General features: G+C 42.5%; 1 protein-coding gene across 2 annotated transcripts; it reads right to left on the reverse strand.

Annotated features, from left to right (window-relative positions):
- Window positions 1-16626: 16626 nt before the first annotated feature.
- Window positions 16627-26593, reverse strand: LOC116830661 (myosin regulatory light chain 12B-like). 2 transcript variants are annotated; one of them, XM_032790265.2, is made up of 4 exons: window positions 26470-26593; window positions 21314-21512; window positions 20978-21139; window positions 16627-17146 (listed from the first exon to the last, which is right to left on the reverse strand). In XM_032790265.2, the coding sequence occupies exons 2-4, from the start codon at window positions 21495-21497 to the stop codon at window positions 16974-16976; spliced, it is 519 nt and encodes a 172-aa protein (XP_032646156.1). In that variant the 5' UTR covers window positions 21498-21512; window positions 26470-26593; the 3' UTR covers window positions 16627-16973. The 2 variants fall into 2 exon arrangements, with proteins under 2 accessions (XP_032646156.1, XP_032646157.1); XM_032790266.2 differs by lacking the exon at window positions 26470-26593 and adding an exon at window positions 25703-25794.
- Between the last annotated feature and the right edge of the window lie 988 nt (window positions 26594-27581).

Genomic DNA, 27581 nt, shown 5'->3' on the forward strand with positions numbered 1-27581 from the left:
TTGATTGTGCTATTGATTCCACTTCTACGCTTTATCAGGGTAGAAAGCACTATGTATTTGTATGAAATGCTGCATAACACAGAAGAATCTACGTAACTCTCAAACTACACAATTATGTGTGTAGAGTCCTGAACCGAAACCCCAGATTTGAAACCTCTGATCTGAACTCCAGATCCAAACTTAATGGTCTGGATCCTTGCCTGTGGTCACAGAGTGGTTGATGTAACTCCAATGGGGAGGGGGTGCACAAAAGTGGCTTTCAGTCAACTGTGCACTCCCCCAATCCTGAGGCATGGGGAGAATCTGTCCACATCTCTCTCTAATGAGCAGAAGCAAAATCTTTTATCTGAACACTTTTGAATTTGGAGTAATTTTCAAACTCCACATGTGAGTTTTTTCTAGGGTGACCAGACCAGATGTCCTGATTTTATAGGGACAGTCCCAATATTCAAGGCTTTCTCTTACATAGGTGCCTATTTACCATTCCCCCATCCCGATTTTTCACACTTGCTCTCTGGTCACCCTAGTTATTCCCCATTTTGGGGTGTTCAGGTGAGGCTCCCTTTAAGAGGAAGAGGTTCAAGCTACGAAGCTGTATCTGAACCCAGATCCAGAGTTTGTATCCACTTTTTTTTTTGTTCAGCCCTCTCTCTAGTTTACCATAATAAGGTAGATGATATCATTCTACACTTAGCATAAGTTTTGTCCTATGTTTTGTCCTAAGTTCATAGCTAAAAAAAAATACCTACGATCTGTCAGAAAAGAGTTTTAGGTAAAAGGGGAAAAAAGATTTTCTCTTTTGGGTGAAGGCCAAACACAGAATGCTTCTGCCGAAAAGCAGACTTTCTGAGAAAGTTATATGAAAGCTGGAGTTATCAGGGATGTCTCTAACTAATCTTAACTACACAACATTCACTACCTATGAATTTTGTCAGAGAACATACTGTAGTAATAGGACTGTAGCATAATTACATGCAAAAATAACTTTTCCCATCTCAGGTCCTGTGCCTCGCTTCCCTTTCATCAATTTAATCTTTAAGGTTCTTTTTATGACCTTATCCTGTATATGGCAATCTGTTGCTAAAGGGACGGCTGTAATGACAAAAGAAAAAGATATTGGCTTAATAGTGTGAATAAACAGAAGTAAATGATTGAAGTTTCTTTTTACACGGGTGTCTTAATATTAGAGTGAGAAGTTTTAGAAAAGAGAATGTTTAGGAGAGGAATGGACTAATACTGAACTCTCATTTTAATCTTTGTGTAAGCAGACACAGTTATTTTAAATTTTAGGGAGTTTAAATACAGAAACTATTCCACTGCTACTGCTCCATTCAGGCAAACTTTCAAACTGTAATATCTGATCAAAACCAGATTAATCATCAAGCCTGTCCTTCCACCAGGGCCGGCTCTAACTCTTTTGCCACCCTAAGCAAAAAAGAAGAGTGTCGCCCCTTACCATCCCCCGTGAGCCACGCTGCCAAATCCCACCACCCAGCGCCGCGCTGCCCAAAGCCCCAGCCACCCCCTGAAACAAACAAACAAACAAAAAAACCTCCAGCACTACCCCAACGAAGCAAAAAAAAAAAAACAAAAAAAACAAACCCCGAGGGCTGCCCCGCCCCAAGGTGCTGCTTCAAGCACATGCTTGGTCGGCTGGTGCCAGAAGCCAGCCCTGCCTTCCACTGTTCTTTCCAAACAGATTTCTGCGTAAATCAACCATTCTCCTTTCTAATCAGAAACAGTGTGCCATTGACTAGCTGTCTCTACCTAGGCCATGGAGCCAGGAACTACTGAATTCTAATTGCAGCTCCTCACGGAATCATTGTGCAGCTTTCTATCTTGTTTCCCTATGTGTAAAATGGGAATACTACTTACCTACCTATTTACCTCTGATGGATGTTGTCAGGATTAATTTGTTAGAGCCTGTCCCGAAACCCTTATATTGGGTAGCACTAAGGCTATGTCTACACTATGAAATTAAGTCGACTTAAGTTACATCAACAGACAGCCACTGCTGTCCATACTGTGCTCCTTGTGTTAGCAGAGTGCATCCACAGTAGCAGCTCTTGCACTGACAGAGAGCAGTGCAATGTGGGTAGCTACCCCACTGTGCAGCTGGCTGCACTGTGTTTTGGGAAGGGTTTGCAACGCTTCATGGGGGCAGGTTCAGCATCACGAGTCCAGTTTCTCAATTCCATCATTCCATGGGATCCTACTTGGTTTCCAGCTGCTTTTCAACTGCCCTGGTAACCTGCAAGCCAGCACTCCATGTCAGAAAGCATGGATCCAGTATGGCTCTTCAGCGTTGTGCATTATGAACACAAGGCTGTACGAGGAGCCCAACAAGGGGATGACTATTCACCGCCATCCTAACCCCAGCTCCCTCCTCACAGAAATGGCATGTCTGTGGCTCTGCTCCAGAGGTGACTATTTGCCTCCGTGGCCTTTTGCTATGCCTGCTGCAGCTCCGATTTTTACACAGAACAGCTGCGTGTCCCTTCTCCTCCATACCCTGACCAAGCTCCTGAAGCTGGAGCAGAGCTGTGCGTACACAGCCTCTTCTTCCCAGAGACCCAGTAGATCCAGCACTTCCTGTGGACTCCATGCAGGAGCCAGCATGCTCAGCTGGACAGCTGCTAAGTGAACTCTTCACATGGAGTAAACAGGAAGAGCAAGTTCAACACTTCCTGGGGCTTTAGCAGCAAAGGGGTGGTCACCTGTGTTCCTGGCTGCAGGGCAGCAGAGTTTAAAACAGTGACCAGAGCGGTCATGATAGGATACCTACAAGAGGCAACTTAGGCAATACAGTGTTTATAGTGACTCTGGCTACGTCTTCCCTATCCACCGTATCAGGAGGGTAGCAATCGATTTCTCGGGGATTGATATCGCGTCTCATCTAGACGCGATATATCGATCCCCGAACGAGCTCCTATCGATCCCGGAATTCCACCAACCTGAACGGTGGTAGCGGAGTCAACATGGGGAGCCATGGACATCGATCCTGCGCCGTGAGGACGGTAGGTAATTCGATCTAAGATACTTCAGCTACGTGAATAACGTAGCTGAAGTTATGTATCTTAGATCCATTTCCCCCTGTAGTGTAGACCAGCCCTCTGAATCACTAACTACATCGCCCTAAGCTCTACGACTCTCATTGAGATGGTTTTATGATGTTGGCACAGCAGGTGAGTTAAAGCAGCAGGAAGAGCATTGCAGGGGGTACACCTCCATAGTTAGGTCCATGGAAGCTGCCTTATGTCAACAAAACTGTGTAGGGTAGACATGGCCTAAGTGTGTCTCAGATAAGAGCCACGGAGGTGCATGAGATCCTTCAGCATCTGTTAGGAGTGGAGGAAGGACTGTTCCTGTATAGGCCATGGTGCATCAGGTGCACCAAAGGGGAGTATGCTGAGCAGCAGCATCACTGTTAAGACAGAATGTGCCCCCCTAGTGTGGACCTGTAGGAACTAACTGGTTCTCTAGGTTCTTTTCCTCAATCCCTCTTCAGGATTTTCAGCACCAGTGGTGGTATTAGCCCTCCTCCCATCTTATGCTCTGGGAGTGTGTGAAGATGTTTGATAGTTGCCTCCTGCACAGCTGTGCTGAGAGAGGAGTTGTCCCTGCCTCCAGCAAGCCCCTGCAGGTCACCATAATTTAGTCCTAAATATCCTACTACTCCTTCCTTATTCCTGTGAGGAACCTACCACCAAGAAGCTACTTGTTGCCACGAGAAACAAATTAATCACTTAGATCCAGATTCTGCCATCCTTCCTCACATGGACTAATCCCTTGCCCTGTGAGTTATACCATCTGAGTTCAAATCAGTGGGACTACGTGCAGAGTAAGGGGTTACTCCAAGAGTAAAGGACAGGGATGTGCCTCTAAATGACATGAGGGAGAGAAAGAGAGGGGTGATTAGAAAGAAAAGAGCTGTTATTACACAGACATTGTTAATTTGCAAAGCCAAGGGAGACAGAGAAACAGTACCTGACAATTTAATATGGGTTTGGTTAAATATTAATTTTATTTTTAAATTTGTTCCTTGTGTGGCAGTCTTATTAATGCTTTAGTGTTGAAATGGATGACACCAGTAATTCATGTAGTGCTCCTGTTCTTTAGCTATTTAAGCATCTGATTTCCAATCTGTTGCCTACAGCTGCTCTAACAAAGGTTGTCAGATTTTTAATGCTAAACAGCTTTAAAATTGGCTGCAAAACACCAAAGTAAAAATAACTCAGTTCTCTCAATGAACCAAATCAACTAACTGAAACTCAGTATGATATGTCGTCGTGTCTCCATTCTTGGCTTCTTTAGTTTCACTCAGTGTACTCTCTCTCACTCCTGTTCAAATTGTTTGAGACCATGCCCTTAATTTCATCATTGATCATGCCCTGCTGGGCTCCCTGTGCTGCTAATGCTCTCACCTCCCCCACTCCTCCATTATATTTGAGCATTCTCTCCATTGCCTCCCCACTTGGAAAGTTACCATCTATCTCACGGTCCTCTCAAAAACTTTGATCCCATTAGACATTCTAGCCTGATTTGCTCTCTTGATCAGCTGCAGCCTAATTGCTGCTGTTCATTGATTTCAGAAGTTGCTGACAATCTTTGTTCCCTTTTCAATACCATTAGTACCAGTAATACAAATAATAAACTCTTCTCTCTCCACCAAACTCACCTTCTTCCTCCCAGCCTTTACCTTTAGCCACATACAAAGAATTTGCTTCCTTATTCAATCTAAAATTTGCCCCCTCTTCAAACACCTCATCCTATTGTGCCCTACCAGTTTCTATTACTACTTCCCCTCCCTCTGACTCATAACAGAACTTCCTTATGCTATCCGGGACCTATTGGGCTGCACTGTTGAGACCCAGGACAATCTGGAAGACTGTAACCACTGTGTCAGTGTAACCCCATCCATGCCAAAGGGGGACACCATGTGCACACACTGCCACACAGGTCCTTAATTGCCCCATACAAAACTTAGCATTCTTTATACCCAGCATAACTCCATATCAGCATTCCTTTTCATACACATCATGCATCATTACAGTCTTCTGTGCAGAATATCTGGGGAATACTTGCAGCTAGTTGCCGAAGATCATGCTGCCACCTCACTAGGCTCACAGCTGCTATTATGCAACTCAGAAGGCTTGCATCCAGGCTGGGAGACTATCAGGAAGTGGGAACATAAATCTATACTACAGGATTATGCTAGCCTAGGTATGCCAACATAGCTATGCCAATATCGTCTCCATAGTCTAGGCCTAGACTACACCTAAAGTTAGACTGACATAGCTATGGTACTTAGGAATTCGCACCTCTGAACATCACAGTTTAGCTGACCTAACCCCAGATGCAGATGCAGCTAGCTGAGGGAAGAATTCTTTCTCCTCCACGTGGCAGGTTATCTACTTTGAAAGAAAAACCCCTTCTGTCGATGTAGGAAGTGTCTATACTATAGACCAGTGGTTCTCAACCTATTTATCATTGTGGTCCACATATGCAGCTCACAATGTGTTACATGGACTGCAGGTTGAGAATCATAGTTTTTCCCTCCCCCCGCCAGCTAAAACCTCCCACAATCCCCTATGCCAAGCACCCATTGCCTAAAAACCCCTCCACAGAGCAGGGCCAGGAGCAGAGCCCTGGGCAGCTGGCACCCCAGACCCCATCGCATCCCTGGCGCAGGCCATCAGCCTGGACCTGAGGCATGGGACCAGGAGTAGAGCCCCACATAAAACCTGGGGGTGCTGCAGCACCCTTACCCTGTCACTATCCAGAGGCCCCCTCCAAACCTGCCCAGAGACCCACACTCCTACCCCCTACAGCGCTCACCAGCCCCCTGCTGGCAGGAGTGCTCCTGCAGGTGGCCAGATGGTATCTCCCCCTCAGCCAGCCCTGCCTGCTGCCAGACCAGAGCACCAGCACCAAATTTAGAAGTTTTTAGCATACAGCTGGGCCACAGCTGTGTGCTAATTGGGCCACATGCAGGCTGCAGGTTGAGAACCACTCTAGATGCTACAGCAGTACAGCTGTACTGATGCAGCTGTAGCACTTGCAGTATAGACACAGCCATAGCCACAGGCTTAATAGGGATAAGTGTGTCCAAACACAGACTAAGTGAGCAGTAGCTATTCAGAACATATGCGCTTTCAGTCACACCCCAGCCCATTTGGAATAGCTTTCCTGTGTAGTAAAACCCTAACTCATTCTAACACCAGGATTGGAAACAGTACTGTGACATATTTTAGAGAGAAACCAGCTAAAGCTGCTCAAATACAGATACCTTTATTACTTATTATTTCTGTTACAGCAGTGTCTGAAAGCCCCATTGTGCTAGATGCTACCAACACAGAGGAAGACAATCACTGCCCTGAGGAGCTTACAGTCTGGAGTTCTGAAAGTCGAGCTGCGCGTGTGAACTGTGAGCGCTGCCACTGCCTTTGCTGTCAACCCATTTTGATTCAAGGTAATAACAGGAGCTATGCGCAGACTATTCATAATTTAAAAAAACTACTAAAGCAAATTATCCTGAATCTGTCCGCTCTCTTTTTTTTCCCCAATAAAGAAATAACCCACTTCAGGAGTTCAAACCACTCTTAACTAAAGAATCCAGGATAATGTCTCTTTCTTTACTTTTAATGTATCTCATGCTGCTATTATTATATAGCTAGAGTAACTCTGCACACTGTATGATACTATATAAGACTGCCCTGTGCAAAGTACTGTACAGGGCCTCCATCTGTTTAAAAAATCTCATGGTTTCTGGGTGACTACATACAAAATGCCAGGGCAGAAAAGCAATGAAAACAGCAAGACAGTAGAAGTATTGTTCAAAGAGCTTCGTAATCTTAAGCAATTTAATTTTCTATACTGAAAGTTAATTAAGTGACAGACCAATTTGATTCCTTCAATGAAATAAGTGACTGTGCATCATTAAGAAGCACCGTTATTGCAAATACCTTCATACCCTGTTGGTTTATTTTCCAGGGAGGAAAATATGCAGTATATTGAAGTATTTTTATAGGACCTCTCTTTGGTTCTATTTAAGTTCTGGTATCACCCTCATCCGCTTAGTATCTGGGAAAAAAAACTTGAAATAAATCCCAGAATTATTTAAGTATGCAGATAGCTAGAATAGCCTTCTTGTGTCAGCTGTATGTCTAACAAACAAATGTAAGAGAATCACTGAGTACAAATCTCAAGTGCCACACAGAGACAAATGGGCAAACTGTGTAGGAATGTCAATAAATACACTATTGACTAAAGGCTGGAACTCAGCCAGCTGACCATTTATTTTTTGGATAATAGATACTGTCTAGAATGGTGAAGGCAGGAATGAGAAGGAATTATACTGGCACTGTAAAGATAAATATGGGAAATGAACACAGAAGATTGAAGTGCCCCTTTGAGAGTAGTTCTTAAGCAGACCCCACTGCCTGAATAAGTATTGCAGGTTGGGCTGTTAAGTTGGTTTCAGAGGAAGAAAAAATAATTAAAACAAATCCCGACCATTATCCTTAATTTTGATAATGATGCACTCTCTCATGTGCCTCGAACTTTTCTAGTAGGTAATCCTAGTGCTTTTAAAGCCATCCATATAGATGAAAAAAAAAATATTCTTGCTAAGAATGAGCGTGAGTAAAATGAGGTAGGGTGGGAGAAGAGGAGCATGTCCCATCCAGCTTTGCAAATTAAGCATGGAATCTCTTTCCAGACATCATTGTACTAATAAAGAGGCCAAAATAGCCCCTCAATTACACTGTGCAACCTGTTACTCCTGTGTAATCTGATTGCCTTCAACCTGGTGATCTGTATGAGATTCTAACTTTGGTTAAAATTGTAATGGTTGGCTCTAAATGCAGTTTGCCTCTGCATGCCACAGTAAAAACTCAGTTTATAAACTAGCAGTTTTGTCCTTTAGCAGAGGTATGGTTTGCCTACGGCTGCCTTCTTATAACAGGAACAGCACTGTGGGTTTCTGCCATGCAGACAGGACCCTGTAATCAGTTTTCTAAGTTCTCCTTCAGTTCTAGTTGTAGTAGAACATCCCAGAATGCATGTGCTGCTGTGTACAAGTCTTCCGGGCATTCTGGGCTTGGGAGAGGTACCATGAGCTAGCTGGCCAAGTTTTCCCAGAGAATATTGATACAAACATAATTATGCACGGACAACTGAGATGGCAGAAGACTAAACTGTTACCTGTAGCTGGTTGTGGTTACTATGTCCAACCAATAATTAAAAAACCCCCAACAAGCTGTAACATGAAAGACCTAGGAGGGAGAGGGATAGACAATGGTTTCTGGTAGCTAAAGAGAACATCAGTACTAACTTTATTTTTAAGGGTTGCATTAGCCATTGTGGAAAAATACATCTTAGGATTCTTGCTACTGCTCTTGTGTAAACAATACAATACTGGCACACTCCTCAATTTTTTTTTTTTATTTTTTTTTTTTTTTTTAAACTTTAGTGCCAGGGAGATACATTGTGCTGTAACAAGTAACAATAGGATTTCTCTACTTTACAACCTAAATTAGGATAAGAACAGCAGAAGGAAACAATACAGAAGAGTATTAATTGAAGGTTATACAATTCAATCTCTTCTCCGTGTCATTTAGACAAATGTTTTTACTACAAGTCAGTTTTAGCTTTTTTTTTTTTTTTTTTTAATATACACACACACAAAACTGATTTTCTGAAGCTCATCCTTTAGGTACACCTATCTGGGGTTGCGAAGGTGAATGAGGACCATGGTGGGAGTCTGTGCAGATATCACTTCAGGGAAGCACAGTGAGGGTTGTTTGTGCAAATGTCTCACTGTAGCTTTTTGGCAAGAGTTTCAAATGTCAGGTTGACCTACAGCTACTGAGAGAGAAGACTCATGGCTGCAGGTGTCTTTATGGCCATGAGTAATTATAAAGTTTGCAGCTGTCCACCACTCACTCAGACTTGCCAGCCCTGTTGAAGCTTTGTGGATCCCTCTCCTTTACGGCTACTTTGCATGATATGCTTCCTTCTGGCTAATTACAACAACTGTCCTTCTGCCTGGGAATCCTGGCCAGGTTTTATTTCTGGGCAACTCAAAACTCCTGAATACAACTTCAGGGCAACAGTGATGGGAGAACGTAGCAGAGTTCAAGTCACACCACCCCTGCCAGCCTGAAGTGTAAGGGACAAAACCAGCAGCATGAGGCTATGTCTAAACCGTGTAGCATTGGCAGCAGCAAACTTCTAGGGTAGATGCAGTACATGGGGAAAGTTTTTCTTTTGCTGCAGGAACCCCACTGTCCTGAACATTAGCTATGGTAACAGACGCCCTCTTCTGTTCACATTGCTGTTTCGGGGGGGGGGGGGGGGGAATGGCAGCATAGCTATGTATCTAGGGCATGTGGTGTTTTCACACCCTTGACTTACATAGCCATGACAGTGTAAGTTTGAAGTGTAGACCAGGCTTTAGACAAGGTCTCCTACATAGCAATACAATACTATTGAATACCATGAATACTAGCTTGCTGGACTGGCCTATACAAGCTCATTTTATAAATCTCTCCAGCACCTATTATCAGAGCAGATAAGTGCTAGAGACAGCTGGAACATTTCAGGTTATGCATTATGGAGCAGTCAGGGTAAATTGTAATAAGAGTCATGGGTTTAGGGGAAATTGTGTAAAGGCACAGGTGTGCCATTTAGTGGGGTAGACCAGATTGGGGTGACAGGTTGGGTTCACTCCCCAGGGAGAGGCCCAGGGCAGTGTAGCAGAGTAAGCCTACAGTGCACTCACCCTACAGCAGTGGGTACTATTTCATGGGGTGATCCTTACTCCCCCCTCCAGCCTGCTGGCTCTCACCACAGCATGCAGACAGGGCTACCCTCCTCCCTCACCCTGTCCTGGGAGCTGCCAAATAGCCTGCTCCAACCTGGGGTGGGATGCAGAAGGGCCCAGGTCAGGGCTCACCCTAATGAAATCATGGCCATAAGTGTCATGGACAAAAATCACACTATCCGGGACATGAATGCTATGACAAACCTGTAGCCCTAAAGATAAACAGCTTTAATTACATCTAATATTTAAGAATTATGGAACATAGGAACTGCCATCCTGTATTATACCTGTTGTTCCTCTAGTTCAGTAGGCGGTCTCAGACAGGGAACAGCATCAGAAGCTCCAGAGAAAGATGTAAGAAATCTCACAGTTGGCAGCTGTGAGATAGTGTATTCCCACTTTGTGTAGGTCTTGTCCTTACTAGTCAGAGATTAACCATATCTATAGAATGCTTCAAGATTTAAGATATCAGAGTAGATAAATAAGGAAAGATTTTCAAAGGTTTTTAGGCCCCTAAATCTGCACATGAGCACCTAGTGAGATTTTCAAAAGTGTTAAGCTTAGGTGTTTAAAAAAAAAAAGCAAACAAAAAAAAGCAACACACTATGCACCCTAAACATCTTTCAGAAATCTGGTCCTTAGCAAACATAAATGGATACACGCACTGCATAACAGCATACAAGTGAACTGTGTCATAAGAACATAAGAACGGCCATATCGAGTCAGACCAAAGGTTCATCCAGCCCACTATCCTGTCTATCGACAGTGGCCAATGCCAGGTACTCCAGAGGGAGTGAACCTAACAGGTAATGATCAAGTGATCTCTCTCCTGCCATCCATCTCCACCTTCTGACAAACAGAAGCTAGGGACACCATAGTTGACTGTGTGCTGTGTGAAGAAGAACTTCCTTTTATTTGTTTTAACCTGCTGCCCATTAATTTCATTTGGTGGCCCCTAGTTCTTGTATTATGGGAAAGTAAAGTAAATAACTTTTCCTTATCTACTTTCTCCATCACTCATGATTTTATATACCTCTATCATATCCCCCTAGTCTCCTCTTTTCCAAGCTGAAAAGTCCTAGCCTCTTTAATCTCTCTCCTCATATGGACCCCGTTCCAAACCCCTAATCATTTTAGTTGCCCTTCTCTGAACCTTTTCTAGTGCCAGTATATCTTTTTTGAGATGAGGAGACCACATCTGTATGCAGTATTCAAGATGTGGGCGTACCATGGATTTATAAGGGCAATAATATATTCTCCATCTTATTCTCTATCCCTTTTTAATGATTCCTAACATCCTGTTTGCTTTTTTGACTGCCATTGCACACTGCATGGACATCTTCAGAGAACTATCCACGTGATGACTCCAAGATCTTTTTCCTGATTAGTTGTAGCTAAATTAGCCCCCATCATATTGTATGTATAGTTGGGGTTATTTTTTTTCCAATGTGCATTACTTTACATTTATCCACATTAAATTTCATTTGCCATTTGTTGCCCAATCACTTAGTTTTGTGAGATCTTTTTGAAGTTCTTCACAGTCTGCTTTGGTCTTAACTATCTTGAGCAGTTTAGTATCATCTGCAAACTTTGCCACCTCACTTTTTACCCCTTTCTCCAGATCATTTATGAATAAGTTGAATAGGATTGGTCCTAGGACTGACCCTTGGGGAACACCACTAGTTACCCCTCTCCATTCTGAGAATTTACCATTTATTCCTACCCTTTGTTCCCTGTCTTTTAACCAGTTCTCAATCCATGAAAGGACCTTCCCTTTTATCCCATGACAACTTAATTTACGTAAGAGCCTTTGGTGAGGGACCTTGTCAAAGGCTTTCTGAAATCTAAGTACACTATGTCCACTGGATCCCCCTTGTCCACATGTTTTGTTGACCCCTTCAAAGAACTCTAATAGATTAGTAAGACACAATTTCCCTTTACAGAAAACCATGTTGACTTTTGCCCAACAATTTATGTTCTATGTGTCTGACAATTTTATTCTTTACTATTGTTTCAACTAATTTGCCTGGTACTGACGTTAGACTTATCGGTCTGTAATTGCCGGATCACCTCTAGAGCCCTTTTTAAATATTGGCATTACATTAGCTTAACTTCCAGTCATTGGGTACAGAAGCCGATTTAAAGGACAGTTACAAACCTAGTTAATAGTTCCGCAACTTCACATTTGAGTTCTTTCAGAACTCTTGGGTGAATGCCATCTGGTCCGTGACTTGTTACTGTTAAGTTTATCAATTAATTCCAAAACCTCCTCTAATGACACTTCAATCTGTGACAGTTCCTCAGATTTGTCACCTACAAAAGCCGGCTCAGGTTTGGGAATCTCCCTAAGATCCTCAGCCATGAAGACTGAAGCAAGAATCCATTAGTTTCTCCGCAATGACTTCATCGTCTTTAAGCACTCTTTGTATCTCCATCATCAGGGGCCCCACTGGTTGTTTAGCAGGCTTCCTGCTTCTGATGTACTTAAAACATTTCGTTATTACCTTTTGAGTTTTTGGCTAGCTGTTCTTAAACTCCTCTTTGGCTTTCTTTATTACAATTTTTACACTTAATTGGCAGTGTTTTATGCCCTTTCTCCTCACTCTAGGATCTGACTTCCACTTTTTAAAAGATGCCTTTTTTATCTCTCACTGCTTCTTTTACACGGTTGTTAAGCCACGGTGGCTCTTTTTTAGTTCTTTTACTGTGTTTCTTAATTTGGGGTATACATTTAAGTTGTGCCTCTACTATGGTGTCTTTAAAAAGTGTCCATGCAGATTGCAGGGATTTCACTTTAGTCATTGTACCTTTTAATTTCTGTTTAACTAATCCCCTCATTTTTGCATAGTTCTCCTTTTTGAAATTAAATGCCAGTGTGTTATTACTTTAAGTAACACAGCATTGGCCTGCTAAACCCAGGATTGTGAGTTCAATCCTTGAGGGAGCCATTTAGAGATCTGGGGCAAAAATCTGTCTGGGGATTAGTCCTACTTTGAGCAGGGGGTTGGACTAGATGACCTCCGGAGGTCCCTTCCAACCGACATTCTGTGATTCTAGTAACACTTTCTTCTCCCCTAAAGACTAAATTTAGAGTGAACTTTCAGTACATGGCAAGAAATCATGATATTAGTTTTGCTGTAACTGGAAATTCCTTGGGGCAGAGACCATATCTTTCTCTATGTGTTGTCCAGCACCAAGTAATGTAAGGGTACTGAGGTAATGACTATATTGCACAGCTAAGTTAGTACTAGGAATGGTAGTGCCACCTAGTGATAGTTTTAAATGTTGTTCAAAGTCAAAAATAATACTTGTTTTAAATGAAAATGAGGGTGCTAAAACATTTAAACTGTAGAGAGTATGTAGTATAAACTTTCTGTAAGGAATCAGATGGTAAGATTCAGATTCCACACCACCATTAAAACAGCCAAATTCCATAGATTTTTATGAAAGAATTAAACCTGGACTTTTTATCCTTTCTATTTTCTAGTCTTCCTTCTGCACATTAGTACTTGTCTCATTCACTGCTTCTGTCAGCCTTTTTCTATTACTTCACTTTCTTCGAGACATTATGTTGTAGATTTTTTTCTACCTTTTTCTCCTGTTCCATCTCCCCTCCTGCCTGCTACAGCAGCAGCAGCTGTCCTGCATTACTTCCATATACAGGTGATAATATTTTTTTTTCTGAAGGATAACCAGCCAAATGACCATGCAGCAGTCATACTCCAAAAGAAGGGCAGAGCTCTGGGACATTTCACTGGCTATTGAAATTACATTAAAAAGCCAGTGAAGAGTTTTTCATCCTGCTAGAATGTACTCAAAACAGCATTTATTTCCTAATACAATAAAACAGTCAACATTATTTCTTCACAGGCTTATCTATCATTCATATAATGGGATTAACAAATGAAACCGTCAAGAAAAATGTTAGCTGGGTCAATGATGCTACAGACGACTTCTCATGTGAAATCACTAATTGCATTGCATGAAATTCATACATGTGAGATTTACTAATATTTTGGTTTAATTTTTTCTTTACACTAGGAATGAAAAATCCCCACATCTAGGTCATGATCATGCTGCCTAGACATCTTTAAAATCACAAGTGCCCACTGTGGTTTTTGAGACATTATCCTTCTGTTGCAGCTGTTGGTGTTATCAATTACCATGAGTGAGAGGGAGTGTTAGTGTAGTGTCTAACCCTAGTCTAGTTGAACTAGACCTGCTAGTAAAAAAAACACCACCATACACGCCCCCCCACCCCCCCACAACCACAGCAGCCAGTCTACATCAGTGGCCATACTTGAAGCCTACACACAGGCTAGAATCAGCTGGGGGAATATGTCAAAAACTCCTCAAAGACAAGACCTTTAAATACAGCATTTTCCACCACAGTAAGTTCAAAGTTCTAGCATCAGAGGGGTAGCCGTGTTAGTCTGTATCCACAAAAACAATGAGAATCTAGTAGCACCTTAAAGACTAACAGATTTATTTGAGTATAAGCTTTCGTGGAGGGGGGGAAGAGACAGACAAAATCCTCACTTCAGATGCATCTGCATTTTACCCACAAAAGCTTATGCCCAAATAAATCTGTTAGTCTTTAAGGTGCCACCAGACTCCCTGTTAACATTCTAGCACTGTGCCTTTTTTGGCAAACACTGGACAGCAGCTGCACTATAAACTAGTCAACTTTCAAACCAGTAGAAAGTTTAAGAGATCCTTCCTACATGAAACATCAACAGAACTAATACGTGTAAAACAAGGAGAAATTTCTTAAGACTACTCACTGTAGGCAGTTTCTCTACTACTCCATCTCAATATACTAATGTATCAAATGCAAAAGAAACCAAGACCACACATCCTAGGATAAATTTATAGGATTCAATCCCTTCCCCCCTCCGCCCAACACCAAGCTCAAAATGAATTCATTTGCATCATAAATTTATTTTCACTGAGCTTTGAAACCTAAGACAGTTCAGTTAGAATGCCACAAACTTACCTCTAAACAACACTAGTTATGGATCTTCTCCCAATATTCAGTTCACAGCAGCAACCTTTCTAGAACCAGCAAAACAGTCTCAGCCAATGTCAACTGGTCAGTTCTGTAACCTCACTTCCAGAAGTATAACCAATAACTGTAAAAATAAGTGGAAATGTGGTAAATACAGCAGGGCCTCCATTCTCATAGTTATCCTAGACTGTAAAACTGAACCTCGAGAAATCTGGAAGAGATGGGTGGGGATATTTTATTGAATCTGCTCTTACTGTTACGCATATTACAACAAAAAGGGATACAATCTAAAAATAACTTGTGTACATGTTGCAAAATTCATACCTAGACCTTCCCTCAAAAGTTGAGAAGTGTTCAGTTCAGTAGTTCGGTCCAGTCAGAGAGGGCAGCACTATGCATCGTCGATTCAGATACTGAATTTCCCCCACATTTGGAGGGATCCAGTTGCAAGGCTTCACATACGGGCATCCCTCCTAATTTTAACGCACAAAGCTCATGAGCAAAAAAGTTACATTATGTTTGTTAGGAAGCTACTATATTAAAGAGCACTTGGTTTGTCCTAACATAGTAACGTTGGAATGTTACAATCCAGCCTTCTACACAAAGGCCAGGCTGTAGCGACAAACTTCAGCCAACAAGCAGCTAAATCCCAAGGCAACACAGTCTAATACACAAGTTGTGACCTCTAAGTGTGCAGAATAATGGATAAAATGATGATATATACACCCTACGCTGTGGCACAAGAACAAACAAACATTAGCACCAAGGTATACCAATTATTTCATTAAGTTGTTTTGGATAAAAAATTGTTATAAATACTTCCCCCCCAATGGACTTTTTTTTTAAATAAAGAAAAAGATGAAAGAATCAAGTTTACCAGAACTGTCTACTGAAATTATAGGAACTTTTAATAGAATCTTTGTGGGTAGAAAATTTAGCCTTTCAAACTTAAAATTTACAGAAGGCCTAGGATCAAACACAAAGCTATGAATAAATCCAATCCCATGTCATATTTTTCCATAATTTTACCTTTTATTTTTTTAAAAAGTTTCCCAACTGGCAAGTGGACAGAAGCTCTTTTTCTAATATAAACTTTCATTCTGAAAGCAAAATGTATGTGTTCCCAGTTGCCCCAAAGAGGCAGAAATAACATTGTAAAAGCAGAGAGAGAGAGAGAGAGAAAGAAAAAAACATTAGTTAAGTTCACACTTTCTGTCCATCCGCAAAGTCAAAAGACAATTTTGAGAGAGGATGGCAAGAAGAGAGGAAAAGAAAAAAACATTTTTCATCAACTAAAAAGAAACCTAGTACCACCACAGGTCTGAGATTTGCCAGAAGGCTCACTCCTGCAGACGTAAGAGCATGAAACAGGTGTTCTGGTCACGTCTAACCAAAATCTTCCATTTACATAATATTTTCCCTTTGGAAAAGCCTAGTATATTCTACAAAAAACTAAAGTTACCAGAGTAAATGCTGTACAGTTAACACTGGGCACAACTCCAGGATTTTTTTCATAACACCAAGCAAATTGACTTCCAAGGTTGGAACCATTGCTTTGCTCTGAACCAGAATTTTAAATAAAGGAGGTTCCTCACCGTGTTACACAAAATGTAATATCACTGCCCAACTTAAGTGCAAGAATGGTAACGCCTAAATGAAGACTTGTATGTTACAAGTTGTAAACCCACTGCTTAGCATTTTAATTCTGAACTAAAATGTCAGAAGGGGATATAACTGTCAACTTGGGAAAATGCTTCCACCTATTGTTAGAAAAGCCTCTTTACAAGAAAAGGTTTAATGAGGTATTTTATTTATATAAAACAATCTATTTCAAAATGATATTTATTATAAAAATGTAAAAATCCAGAAATAGGTCTTTTTCCCTTGGCCTTCACATTCACTGATCTTTATCCCCAAATCCTTTTCACTACAATAAAATCCCCCATTTCCAGTCTGATTACAGAGGTGCAAATGTGCCATAATGGTCTGAAATCCATAAATTCATGGAAAGGCAAAAGCTGTGAAGCTAAATTGCATGCAACAGGTTCTACCAGCAAACAAAAACAAAAACAAAAAACAACCCTGAGAAATAAACATGAGTGAAAACAAGAAGTTATCTCCAGGTGTCTGCAGTTTTGTTCAATCATCTTTGTCTTTTGCTCCGTGTTTAAGGATGCGTGTGAATTCAATGTAATTGAAATTGCCCTTTTTGTCAATTGGTGCCTCTCTGTACAGCTCATCTACTTCTTCATCTGTAAACCTGTCTCCCATTGTTGTCAGCAACTCTCTCAGATAATCTTCTTGAATGACCCCTAGAATGCAATATATACAAGGAATCAAGATAGAGAATATTTTGTACTTCCTCAAATGCAAAGATGTGTCAACAATAGGATAAACAGTCATGCCGACAGCAATAGATACGGATCTGCCTTTTATAGCATACAATAAATGAGTGTACTTGCCCCAAGAGACCAGAATGGCTCTTCATGACATGATTAAAACTTCCATAAACTAACCTGCTCAAATTCCAGAGAAGCAGTTGCTTTGATACAATTTACAAGGATTCAGGAAAAGAGGGACTGTTTTACAAAGATATAGTACATGGAAATACAGGCACCTGAAACCAATTTTTAAAATGGAAGAACATCAAGACGTTGCTAACTGAGGCAGGAATAAATAAGGTCACTGTTGCTTTATTATGCAATTTGCATTTTTTTAAGGGATTGTATTCTTCTTAACTTTACCTTACAGCAGACGCACAAATACACCTAGTAGTTTCCTCTAATGACTAAATAGCAGCAGTTTGGCTTTTTCATTGCTGTCAAGTTCTGTTGCTAAAGGGGGTTTCAGTTGGATACAGAAAGTATGTGGCACAAGTCCAGGAGGAGGGTTTATAACTGAGGAGACCTGCAGAAAGCCTGAGCAAGTTAAATCAGGAGGCAGAAAATATTGCTATGAGACACTGGAAGAAGGGAAATGGGCCAGAAAAGGTGAGATACTGAAGCTACTTATTTTATGATAAATTGAGATTAGCAGAACACAAGGAAATTATTAACACAGGGATAAAATGACTAAGATGACTTGGATACTGAAAATCAAGTTAGGTTAACTTATCAAATGGACATTACTAGAACCATTGGTTGCAAATAATCCCCACAGACATTTAGAAAGTACAAAAAAGTGGAGGGTGGGGGAAAAAATGGCAGAAGCAGCTGAGTGCAGAGGATGGGCCACATCCTGATGTCAAGATAAGAGACCTACATTGCCTCAAATGCAAGGATAAGTTATTGAGCTCTAGCTGGAGACAAACCAGTCAAACAAACTAGTTTACAGACTGCTACAAGAAGGACTATTAGACCGTGCAAGACAGCTGTACACCACAATGATTAAGGAGTAAACAACCAGCATGTGAAGAAACAAGTTCTGCAGAGAATGATGCTTTAGAAAGGGACTATATAACCTCAGTGAGCAGAGATCAGAGAAGACCGGAGGACAAAACCAGACAAGCAGAATGGACCAAAAGCAACCAGTGAATGATGGACAAGTCTTTGTATGGTGTCGCAATGTTAAAGAGTTTAAACCAATATTCTACATTAAAAAACAGCAGGAGAGAAGCTTTCAGTTATCCACATCCATATTAACAGGGCCAGATGCTCATACGATGGGATCATAGCATGTCACAGACTTGGATCAACAACCGAAGGAGATGACTACACAGATTAGTATTCCAGAACTGGTAGAATATTTAGAGGCAAATGAGTGACAAGAGATGGCGTAGGGATTACTGGGTCGTAAGAGTGCAGGACTTTTTGGTGGTGGGGTTCATCTACGTGGAACCGAATTCTTCCATCTGAATAGTTCTGTAATAGATTAAAGCTCTGAACAGTGCTACCAAACTAGGAAAAGTTTGCAAAGGTAACAAGACTCAACAGGATACTGACAGAATACCACAAAGTAGCCTCACTAAGGCAGATGGAATAAAAGAATAAAACCAACTAATTTAGAAATGATCTTGGGGCACACCATCAGAGACAAAGTAGATATTGGGGGAACTAAGAGTAAAGGAACAAACTTTACCAGTACAATTAGATTGGTTCCCGGTGCTATTTGGACAGATATGGAGTAGTAGTATATACAACTACAGTACAGAAAGATATGACATGTTTTGCAGAAGGAGAAAGAAAAACAAATGGGGAAGAAGATGTGCTATATCAAGTCAGCCTGGGTCACAACTGCATTACTCTAGTTTCACACCATTAAAAACTCCATTCCTTTGTATACTTTCTTGGCATTATTCATCTCACGGAGTTACACGTATGTAGAACTGAGGTAACAGTAATCAGTCGACCCAGAATATATACATATGCATGCAGATGGAGACAAATGATAAATGCTGAAAATTGTTCAAAGTACAGATCTCAGGAAATAAAACAAGTCAAAGGCAACAACAGTGGTCAAAAATGTATGAACTGATATAAAGAACATTTATATTTATTAGTCAATGAAGACAAAAGGGGCACAACTATCAGCAGGAAAGATGGGTTAAATGTCAAGAAAAATAAAGTATACAATTAGGCAATGGAGCAAGATGCTAAAGGAGATTGTGGAATCAACTCAAGACAGGACTAAAACTGATCTATCAGGGATGCTTTACAGATAATGAAGTCAACCTTGTCAGTAGGTGGGAGAGGGGCTGAACCAGAGGAACCTTTCGAGACAATTGATAGTAAATAATAAATAAATAAAAAGCTAGAAAGCATGACATTAACAATACTTCTGAGTAAAAATTTTCTATATGTTCTTATTGATATGCTCTCTTCTTTGACATACAGACTAAACTGTAGGCATAGTGAACAAGAAAGACTACCTGTGGAGAGAAAATAATTCCTCTACTAACAGACTTCCTGTTTTAGAAGAAGATTGAGACATTTCCTTAGGGAGGGAGGAAGTCAATTAACATCTGAAAAGATCTTACCAAAGAAGGGCTGTTTACCTATGCTCCAGCAGGAAGGGGATATCCCTTGAAAAGGCAAAAGGTGCTAAAAATATAAGTTCAAAATATAGCTGTTTGAAATTGGACAATACACTTTGATAGGCTCAGATGGCATATCCACAGATGAGATTAAAAATGCTACAGGAGACAATTGAGAGATAAGGTAATGTGTAATGATACCTGTGGTATGAAACTGATGTAATTTCAAAACACGCTAAAAGGCTTGACCCCAGCTTCCACAGGGCTTATAGGACTATATTTGCCAAGTATAGTGAGTACTCTGGAATTCACCCCTTTCTACTGGATTGTGCTCTAGAATCTCAACTTTCATTAAAAAAAATAAAAGTTTCTAGACCTGAAGTTTCAAAGATAACTTTGAACCATGAAAAGACTGCAAACCAATGCAATGGCATCTGCCTGAATCAGAAGAAATCCTGAAACAGTAGCTGAGAGGTGTAACCACTTCATTTCTTTCAACCTGGGCCCCATGGGTTTGTGATTCTGCGACAATGGAAATGACCTTTTTCCAAGACACTAGGGACAAACCAGGAAAAGTGGCATTGTGTGTGGACTTAAGGAGGGGACAATGTGGTTGGCATCAAGACTAGATAAGAGGAGATTACAGTAGTTAAGATGCAATAAGAGGTCCTGAACAAGAGCCTTGGATACTGCGTGGATGTATGGGTCTGAAGAGTGGGCCAAGTCAATTACCTTCAAACTAAAGGCCTCCCATCTCAGTTACATTTTAAAAGCCACAGAAACTGATGTTTGCCCACCTAGCCTTCTACTTCGGTGAATTCCTCCTCAGGCAGTTACATCTCACACTCCATTTTGGGGAGTTTGCATATTGCCTAGTTACATGTTCTTCCTTGAAGTCCCATCATAGGGGACAAATACTGGTATGCAAATACTCATACAGAAACAGACAAGAGGACAATCTTCATCTTCACTCCAAGTTTGATATATCAGTTTCTTATCATTTGATAGGACATGAAAGTTAGGACAACTGTCCGTGTCATACTACATTTTATCAAGATGAGCCTGTTAGCAAAACAGATCCTCACCTATGTATCAAATTTAGATTATACTGTTAGGCTTGAACAATACTAGAAAAACCAGAAATCCCAAGAGGGGTGTTTCATCCACTTACCTGTTGCCTCTTCATCAAAACAAGCAAAAGCATTTCTGATTACATCTTCTGGATCTGTGCCATTTAACTTTTCACCAAACATTGTAAGGAACATAGTAAAGTTAATGGGGCCTGGAGCCTCATTCATCATGGCATCTAGGTATGCATCAGTGGGATCCTTTCCTACAAGTAAATAAGTCACTTCTTAAAATTGAAGAGCATTGTATACATTTAAAAGTTAGTCATCTTTCACAACACAGTTCTCACATATTGAAGTTTTAACAAATTCATACTACCGGACTTATCTGAGACAACTGTTAACCAGAAAGTAACAATTTTATAACTGGAGAACATTACCAAGGGAAGCGAGCATATCATGCAGGTCTTCTTTGTCAATGAACCCATCTCTGTTCTGATCAATCATGTTAAAGGCCTCCTTGAATTCTTGAATCTGTGACTGATCAAACATTGCAAATACATTGGAGGTTGCACGCTGAGGGCGCTTCTTGGCGGTCTTTGTCTTTGCCCTTTTGCTAGACATGCTGATTATTGGATTCTGGAGGGGGAAGTAAATACATTCACTGAAATACGAACTTAGAACTTACATAACAGCTGTAATGACGATTTACAGTTAAAGTTTATTGCTAGCAGATGAAATAAAGGTTTACCATTCCCCTACTCATCACCAGAACCCCTTTTCTTCCTCAGGAATGAGGGGAGAGAAAGAAGAGAAAAATACAAGAAAACAAATGAAACAAAAATAATTAAAAGACCTCAGTTTGAAAATGAAAAAAATATCATGCTTGCTTTATGAGAGGAGTCAACATTTTGGAGTTTTTTTTTGTTTAAATTGTACAGTCTGGAAATTGTACAGTCTGGAAAAGACATTTAAGCGGTTTCCCAATGCCATATAATCATTCACAAGTCACTATCACATCAATATGGTCACAACACAAACCCAACCTTAACTCTGTTCTCTTGTTTTGTTCTGAGATAAAAATATGCCGTAGAATGTATCCTATCGAAGTTTATTAAATGTACAATGACAGTACTGAAGGAATATATTTCCAAGGTGCATCAGTTATAATGGAGCTCTATGGCTTCTAATATGATGGAAGGTTGGTGGAATAGAAGAATATATTTACAAATTAAAATAATTGGTTTGATGTTAAAAAAACCTGTTTTAGAGTAAGTAGAGTTTGTAAACTCTGAAAACTTTAAGGGCCAAATTGAAGTCAAATAAGCATGGTAAGTAAAGGTGGGGTGAGATTAAGGATAAAAAAGGAATTGTCTGGATCCATTAACTGACAGGTTTCAGATCTAACATTTGGAAATTTTTTTGAAGCTACATTATTATTGAAAAGCACATTTTTGGGAGGGAGGGGTAAGTGTAAACTGAATTCCACTGAAACACTTTCAAGCTTAAGGGTAACCGTTTTTGTTTAGAATTTTCCATTTCATGCATGGCCTTAAGATGTGTTCCAAAGTTTAACTAGGGTGCTACATAGATCTGCAGAAAGGAAGCTCTGCTCCTACAGACCTTGAGGCCCATCAAAGTGAGGGCTTGTCTACATTGGCCCTTTACAGCACTGCAACTTTCTCCCTCAGGGGTGTGAGATGTTAAAAAAAAAAAAAAAAAAAAAAAAAAAACATCACTAGGAGAGCTCTGCTGTGACTTCACAAGCCACGTTAAAGTGCTGCTGTGGCTTGCCGGTCTAGACTAGCCCCCAGGCTCTCTCCTAAATACTTTACAAAGTCCACAGGAGGACAGCTTGCATGAGAAGGAAGATTATATCTGCACTGGAAATGTAGATTGTTAGCGGAGAGAAAACTCATCCGCATGAAAACTTTAAAGGACCTAAGTTTTGCACCTGTTAATTGTTTGACTTGGATAGGAGTTGCCTCCTTTTCCTCTCCCCTATTATTTTACCAGACCTCCAGTCAGCAAGGCCCCACAAGTTATATTCCTGCTAATGTATCTTTGAATAGCATAACTGATATCAGCTATTGTTTAAAAATTATTCTTTTAAAACTTGTGGTCATTATAATACACAAGATGTGCCCGTCATTAAGAGTGAACATTTAAATAATATATAAACTGCTCACTCATCTATGAACTAGGAGAAGAGTCCTCTTTAGAGCACGTTTACTAATCTCTCAAAACCAAATGTTCAAAACAGCACTCTATGTCTTCACAACAGAGTTGACTCAAGTGATTAGCATCCCTGAGAAGCCAGGTTAGCTTCATTAGCCCAAATGTGAGTAACCTTCCTGCAAAGCCTTACCCGAATTACTGTGTCCTCAGCAGTGCTGCACTCCCACATGTTCGGACAACCTCTGGAGGCAATTCCATGTTTTTGGGGCTGAACTAAGATGAAGTGATCTATGATTGTTTCCTAATGAATTGTGGAAGAATTTGTCTATCCTTCTGGGCATTTTGGGAAGGCATTGGAGGACTATCACCACTCAAGTGGTTTAGTCAGTGTCCTCACAGTAAGGTATGCAAGTTACCAGCTGGAGTGAATGCAGCTAGCTCAGGCTAAAAGCACCCCCCCCCCCCCGAAGACTATAGCTTTTTCTGCTTGTGCATGGGAGGGGAATTATGGTAAACTATTAATTAAGATCCAGGTTAATTATGCAGTGAAGATATAGCCTAAATGAACTTCACACTAAGCTGCTGGATGCTCACTGCTTAAAAAGAAAAACCGGTCACTTATTTAGAAGCCCAGATACAGTCAGGGGCAGCTCTAGGTATTTTGCCGCCCCAAGCATGGCAGGCAGGCTGCCTTCAGTGACTTGTCTGCAAGAGGTCCCCGGTCCCGCGGATTCGGCGGCACACCTGCGGGAGGTCCATCGAAGCCACGGGACCAGCGGACCCTCCGCAGGCATGCCGCCAAAGGCAACCTGCCTGCTGCCCTCGCAGCGACCAGCAGAGCGTCCCCCATGTTTGCAGCCCCAGGCACGCGCTTGGCATGCTGGTGCCTGGAGCCACCCCTGAATACAGTAACTCCTCATTTAACATAGTTATGTTCCTGAAAAATGCAACCTTAAGCGAAACAATGTTAAGCGAATCCAATTTCCCCATAAGAATTAAAGTAAATGCGGGGGTTAGGCTCCAGGAAAAAATTTTTCAACAGACAAAAGACACATATACACACACACACAATAAGTTTTAAACAAACAATTTAATACTGGTACACAGTGATGATGATTGTGAAGTTTGGTTGAGGTGGAGGAGTCAGAGGGTGGGATATTTCTTTTACTGCTAAATGATGAACTAGCAATTGGCTGAACCCTCAAGGGTTAACTCTCTCTACACAAGGCAGCAGGAAGGAGGGAGATATGCCCATTTCCCTTAAGTACACTGCCTTGTTAATTAGATCAGCTTGCTGATAGGCAGCTGCTGCAAGCTCCTGCCATCTTGAGTCCTGATCTGTCCCCCCTGCTCTATGGAAGATTGGGTAAGCAGGGTGCAGGAGCAGGGGGGAGGGGGATAGCCTGACATTAGCTTCTGTCTTCCTTCCCCGTGCAGCAAGTAGGCATCTCGGGAAGCAGCTCCAAGGCAGAGGGCAGGAGCAGCACATAGCAGTGGGGGGAGGGACATAGCTGAACTGCAGGCAGCTGCTGCACAGGGAACTTAGGGGAGCGGGAGCTGATGGGGGCTGGCGGTCCACCCTCGTTCCAAGCCCCCAACAGCTACCTGCAACGCACTGCTCTTCCTGCAAGCAATAGACAAAGCAGATGGCTGCCAAACGACCTTAGAAGGGAGCATTACACAACTTTAAATGAGTATGTTCCCTAACTGATCAACAACGTGACAATGTTAACCAGGACAACTTTAAGTGAGGAGTTACTGTGTTTTGCCCTAATTTCTCAAGACTACAGTTATATCTGCAACCTGGTTCTTTGATATAACTGCAACACCTCACTACATTCTAAGACAAACTGTAAATAGAAAATATTAAACCCAAGGTTAACAAGGAAGTCGCTATATCATGGATTTAGAGTTTACAAGTTTTCCCACCTGTGGGGCAAACTGAGGAGCTTTCCTCAGAGTTTGACAATTTCCCACTGTCTAATTAGGGGCTATTCCTAAGATGAAAGATAGCACAAAAGGCACAAGGAGAAGCAGTTAAAAATAGTAAGTCTCTGGGACTGCACCCGTTTCTTCTTCCCCATCATGTAAGGTTGGCTTGGATTTTCACATGGCTCTATAAAAGCCAGAGGCTCTCAAGACAGCTAGGTCCATGTGGTTGCACAGTCTGAATGAGGAGTGGGTCTGTGGTCTGCATTTTACTCACTATCTGAGATTAGGTGGAACAAAGAGTACTGATCAGCAGTCTGCCTCTTAAAATGCTCAGCAGCTGAACTCCACAGTTACACAGCAAATAGTAGTTTGTGGGGCTATATGAATACATTACTCAAGTTTAAAAACAGTCAGAGCCTAAAAGAATAACACTCAGTTTGTTTGCTGTATTTACATCAATAAAGTGTCACCCTCAACCCTATAATAAAAAGGACAGTTCCGTTTCAGAAGCAGGTCAAAGTATGCCAATGTCCCACTAACTGGAAAGAACATAAAGGACAGAATATGGGGCACTTACATGGCTCTTATCTCTGAGTAATCTCATCCTGTGGTACAACTTCCTAATGCTTGAATTATCTGCTTCTGAAATCAGTGTTTCAGTTCAATGACTAAACCCACCACTTTGCATGAGATACTTGTTTTTCCTTTCCTGGTCTTACTTCTCCTATTTTCTGCTCTCTTTTATTCCATTAGTTCCCTTCCATCACTGCTCTCTCACTCTTGTCAGACCACGTTCCCCTACAACTGCGCTGCACTGATGACTGTAACCGGATCCAGGGTATGTAGATACCGTTTATACAGCGTTTTCGGATCCTTCCGGACTAAAAAATGCTACATAACCGAAGCGCAGTGCGAGCGATTGCCGAGCTCAGCATCATCCCACCTGGGGAGGGGTGGCTCCCAGGCCCTGCCATGACCTTCTGCAGCCGTTTCCTGCCAGTCTCTTTCCCCACACGCGCAGACCGGAGCTCCCAGTCCCCGGGCGCTGCCCGGCTCAGACCCGTCTCCGCACCCAGACACAAACGGGGCTGCGAGCGGTTTCCCTCCGTCCCCTCCCGGCAGTGTCACGACTGAAGGGGCAACTGGCCGGGATGGAATCGGCCCCAGCTCTGGGTTATCCGGGGCCCCAGGGCGTGGGCGGTCAGGCCGGGTCCGCCTCGGATCCGCCTCGGATGTTCGGGTCCTCGCGTCAGACGGCGCAGCAGCGCGAGCCAGGGCCTGGTCCCCGGGAGCAGGGACCCTGGTGTCTCCCCTGGGCGAGGCGAGGCGGGGTCCGGCCCCGCCCTGCCCGGGGGTGCTGCGCGGAGACCGGCCCTGCGCTGCCCTCTGCTCCGGGGCCGGGCCTGCCAGAGCCTTGGGGAAGGGGCCCCTCACCCTGACCGGGCCCAGCGCTGTCACTGGGCTCGGCTCGGCGGCGCAGCCTCACCTGGCAGCTGCACTAGAGAGTCGGGTCCGATCGGAACTGGCAAGAACCAGCAGTGCTGCGAGCTGCCCTAACACTTCCGGAGAGCGCGGTCCCGGAGCGAACGACCGCCCGGCCAGCGGGGGAGGGACGGGGTACACAGGGGCTAAACCATCAACGCGGAGAGGGGGTCAATCGGGCCCCAGGCGCAGCCGCGCCGCACACTGTGGGGAGAGGAGCGCGGCTGCTCCGCAGTAACTGTGCTGCTCATGACCCCCGCCCCGTAGAGATGGTTCGGGCCGTAACCCCCCCCCCCCGCCGCTGTGATAGTGCAGTCTGGTGAGCTCACTGCGTTCCACGGGGCGGGGCTAACGAGGACTCGTACACAGGTAACCCCGCCCTGTAGCACACTCGCGCACAACCCGTATACTTAGCGCCGGAAAGGGGCGGGCTGTGGTGCCCCTCCTGACGGGCGTGGTAGCGGCCTCACGGGGGCGATCGAGGGTTCCCCGCTTGCTGTGGCGCCCCCTGCAGTTGGAGAGCAGGTGTTATCCAATCTCGCCTGTTTAAAACTCAGAATCATAGAAATGTAAACCCAGAAGGGGACTTGATAAATCATCTAGTCCGTCCCCTGCACTGGGGCAGGATTAAGTATTAAGATTATTCCTGAGAGGTGTTTGTCTAACCTGTTCTTAAAAACCTCCAGTGACAGAGATTCAACAACATGACCCTAGGTAATTTGTTCCAGTTAGGAAGTTTTTTGCTACTGTCTAACGTAAATCTCCCTTGCTGCAATTTAAGCCCATAATATTCTTGTCCTGTTCTTAGTGGTTAAGGAGAACAATTTATCAACCTGTTACATGCATGAATGCTGTTATGAGTCAGCCTTCCCTGCCAAATCAGGAGACTGGCTTAAAATCATGAGGTGGTGGTGGTTGTTTTTTTTTAATAAAGGGGATGGTGGGGGTCTCTTGTTTGCCCATTTGGAGCCCATGAGCTGCACTCAGGTCACATTTTCAAACTCAGCGCTATAACTGTGAGGACAGCAACTGATTCTGTAAGTAAAGTAGTGGAGCTGTTTTGCTACCCAGGAACACACCCACCAGAGTTGGCCACATGAGGGCTGAGTTGGCTCC

The sequence above is a fragment of the Chelonoidis abingdonii genome, chromosome 2 (assembly GCF_003597395.2).
Source record: "Chelonoidis abingdonii isolate Lonesome George chromosome 2, CheloAbing_2.0, whole genome shotgun sequence".
NCBI classification, from domain to species: Eukaryota; Metazoa; Chordata; order Testudines; family Testudinidae; genus Chelonoidis; species Chelonoidis abingdonii.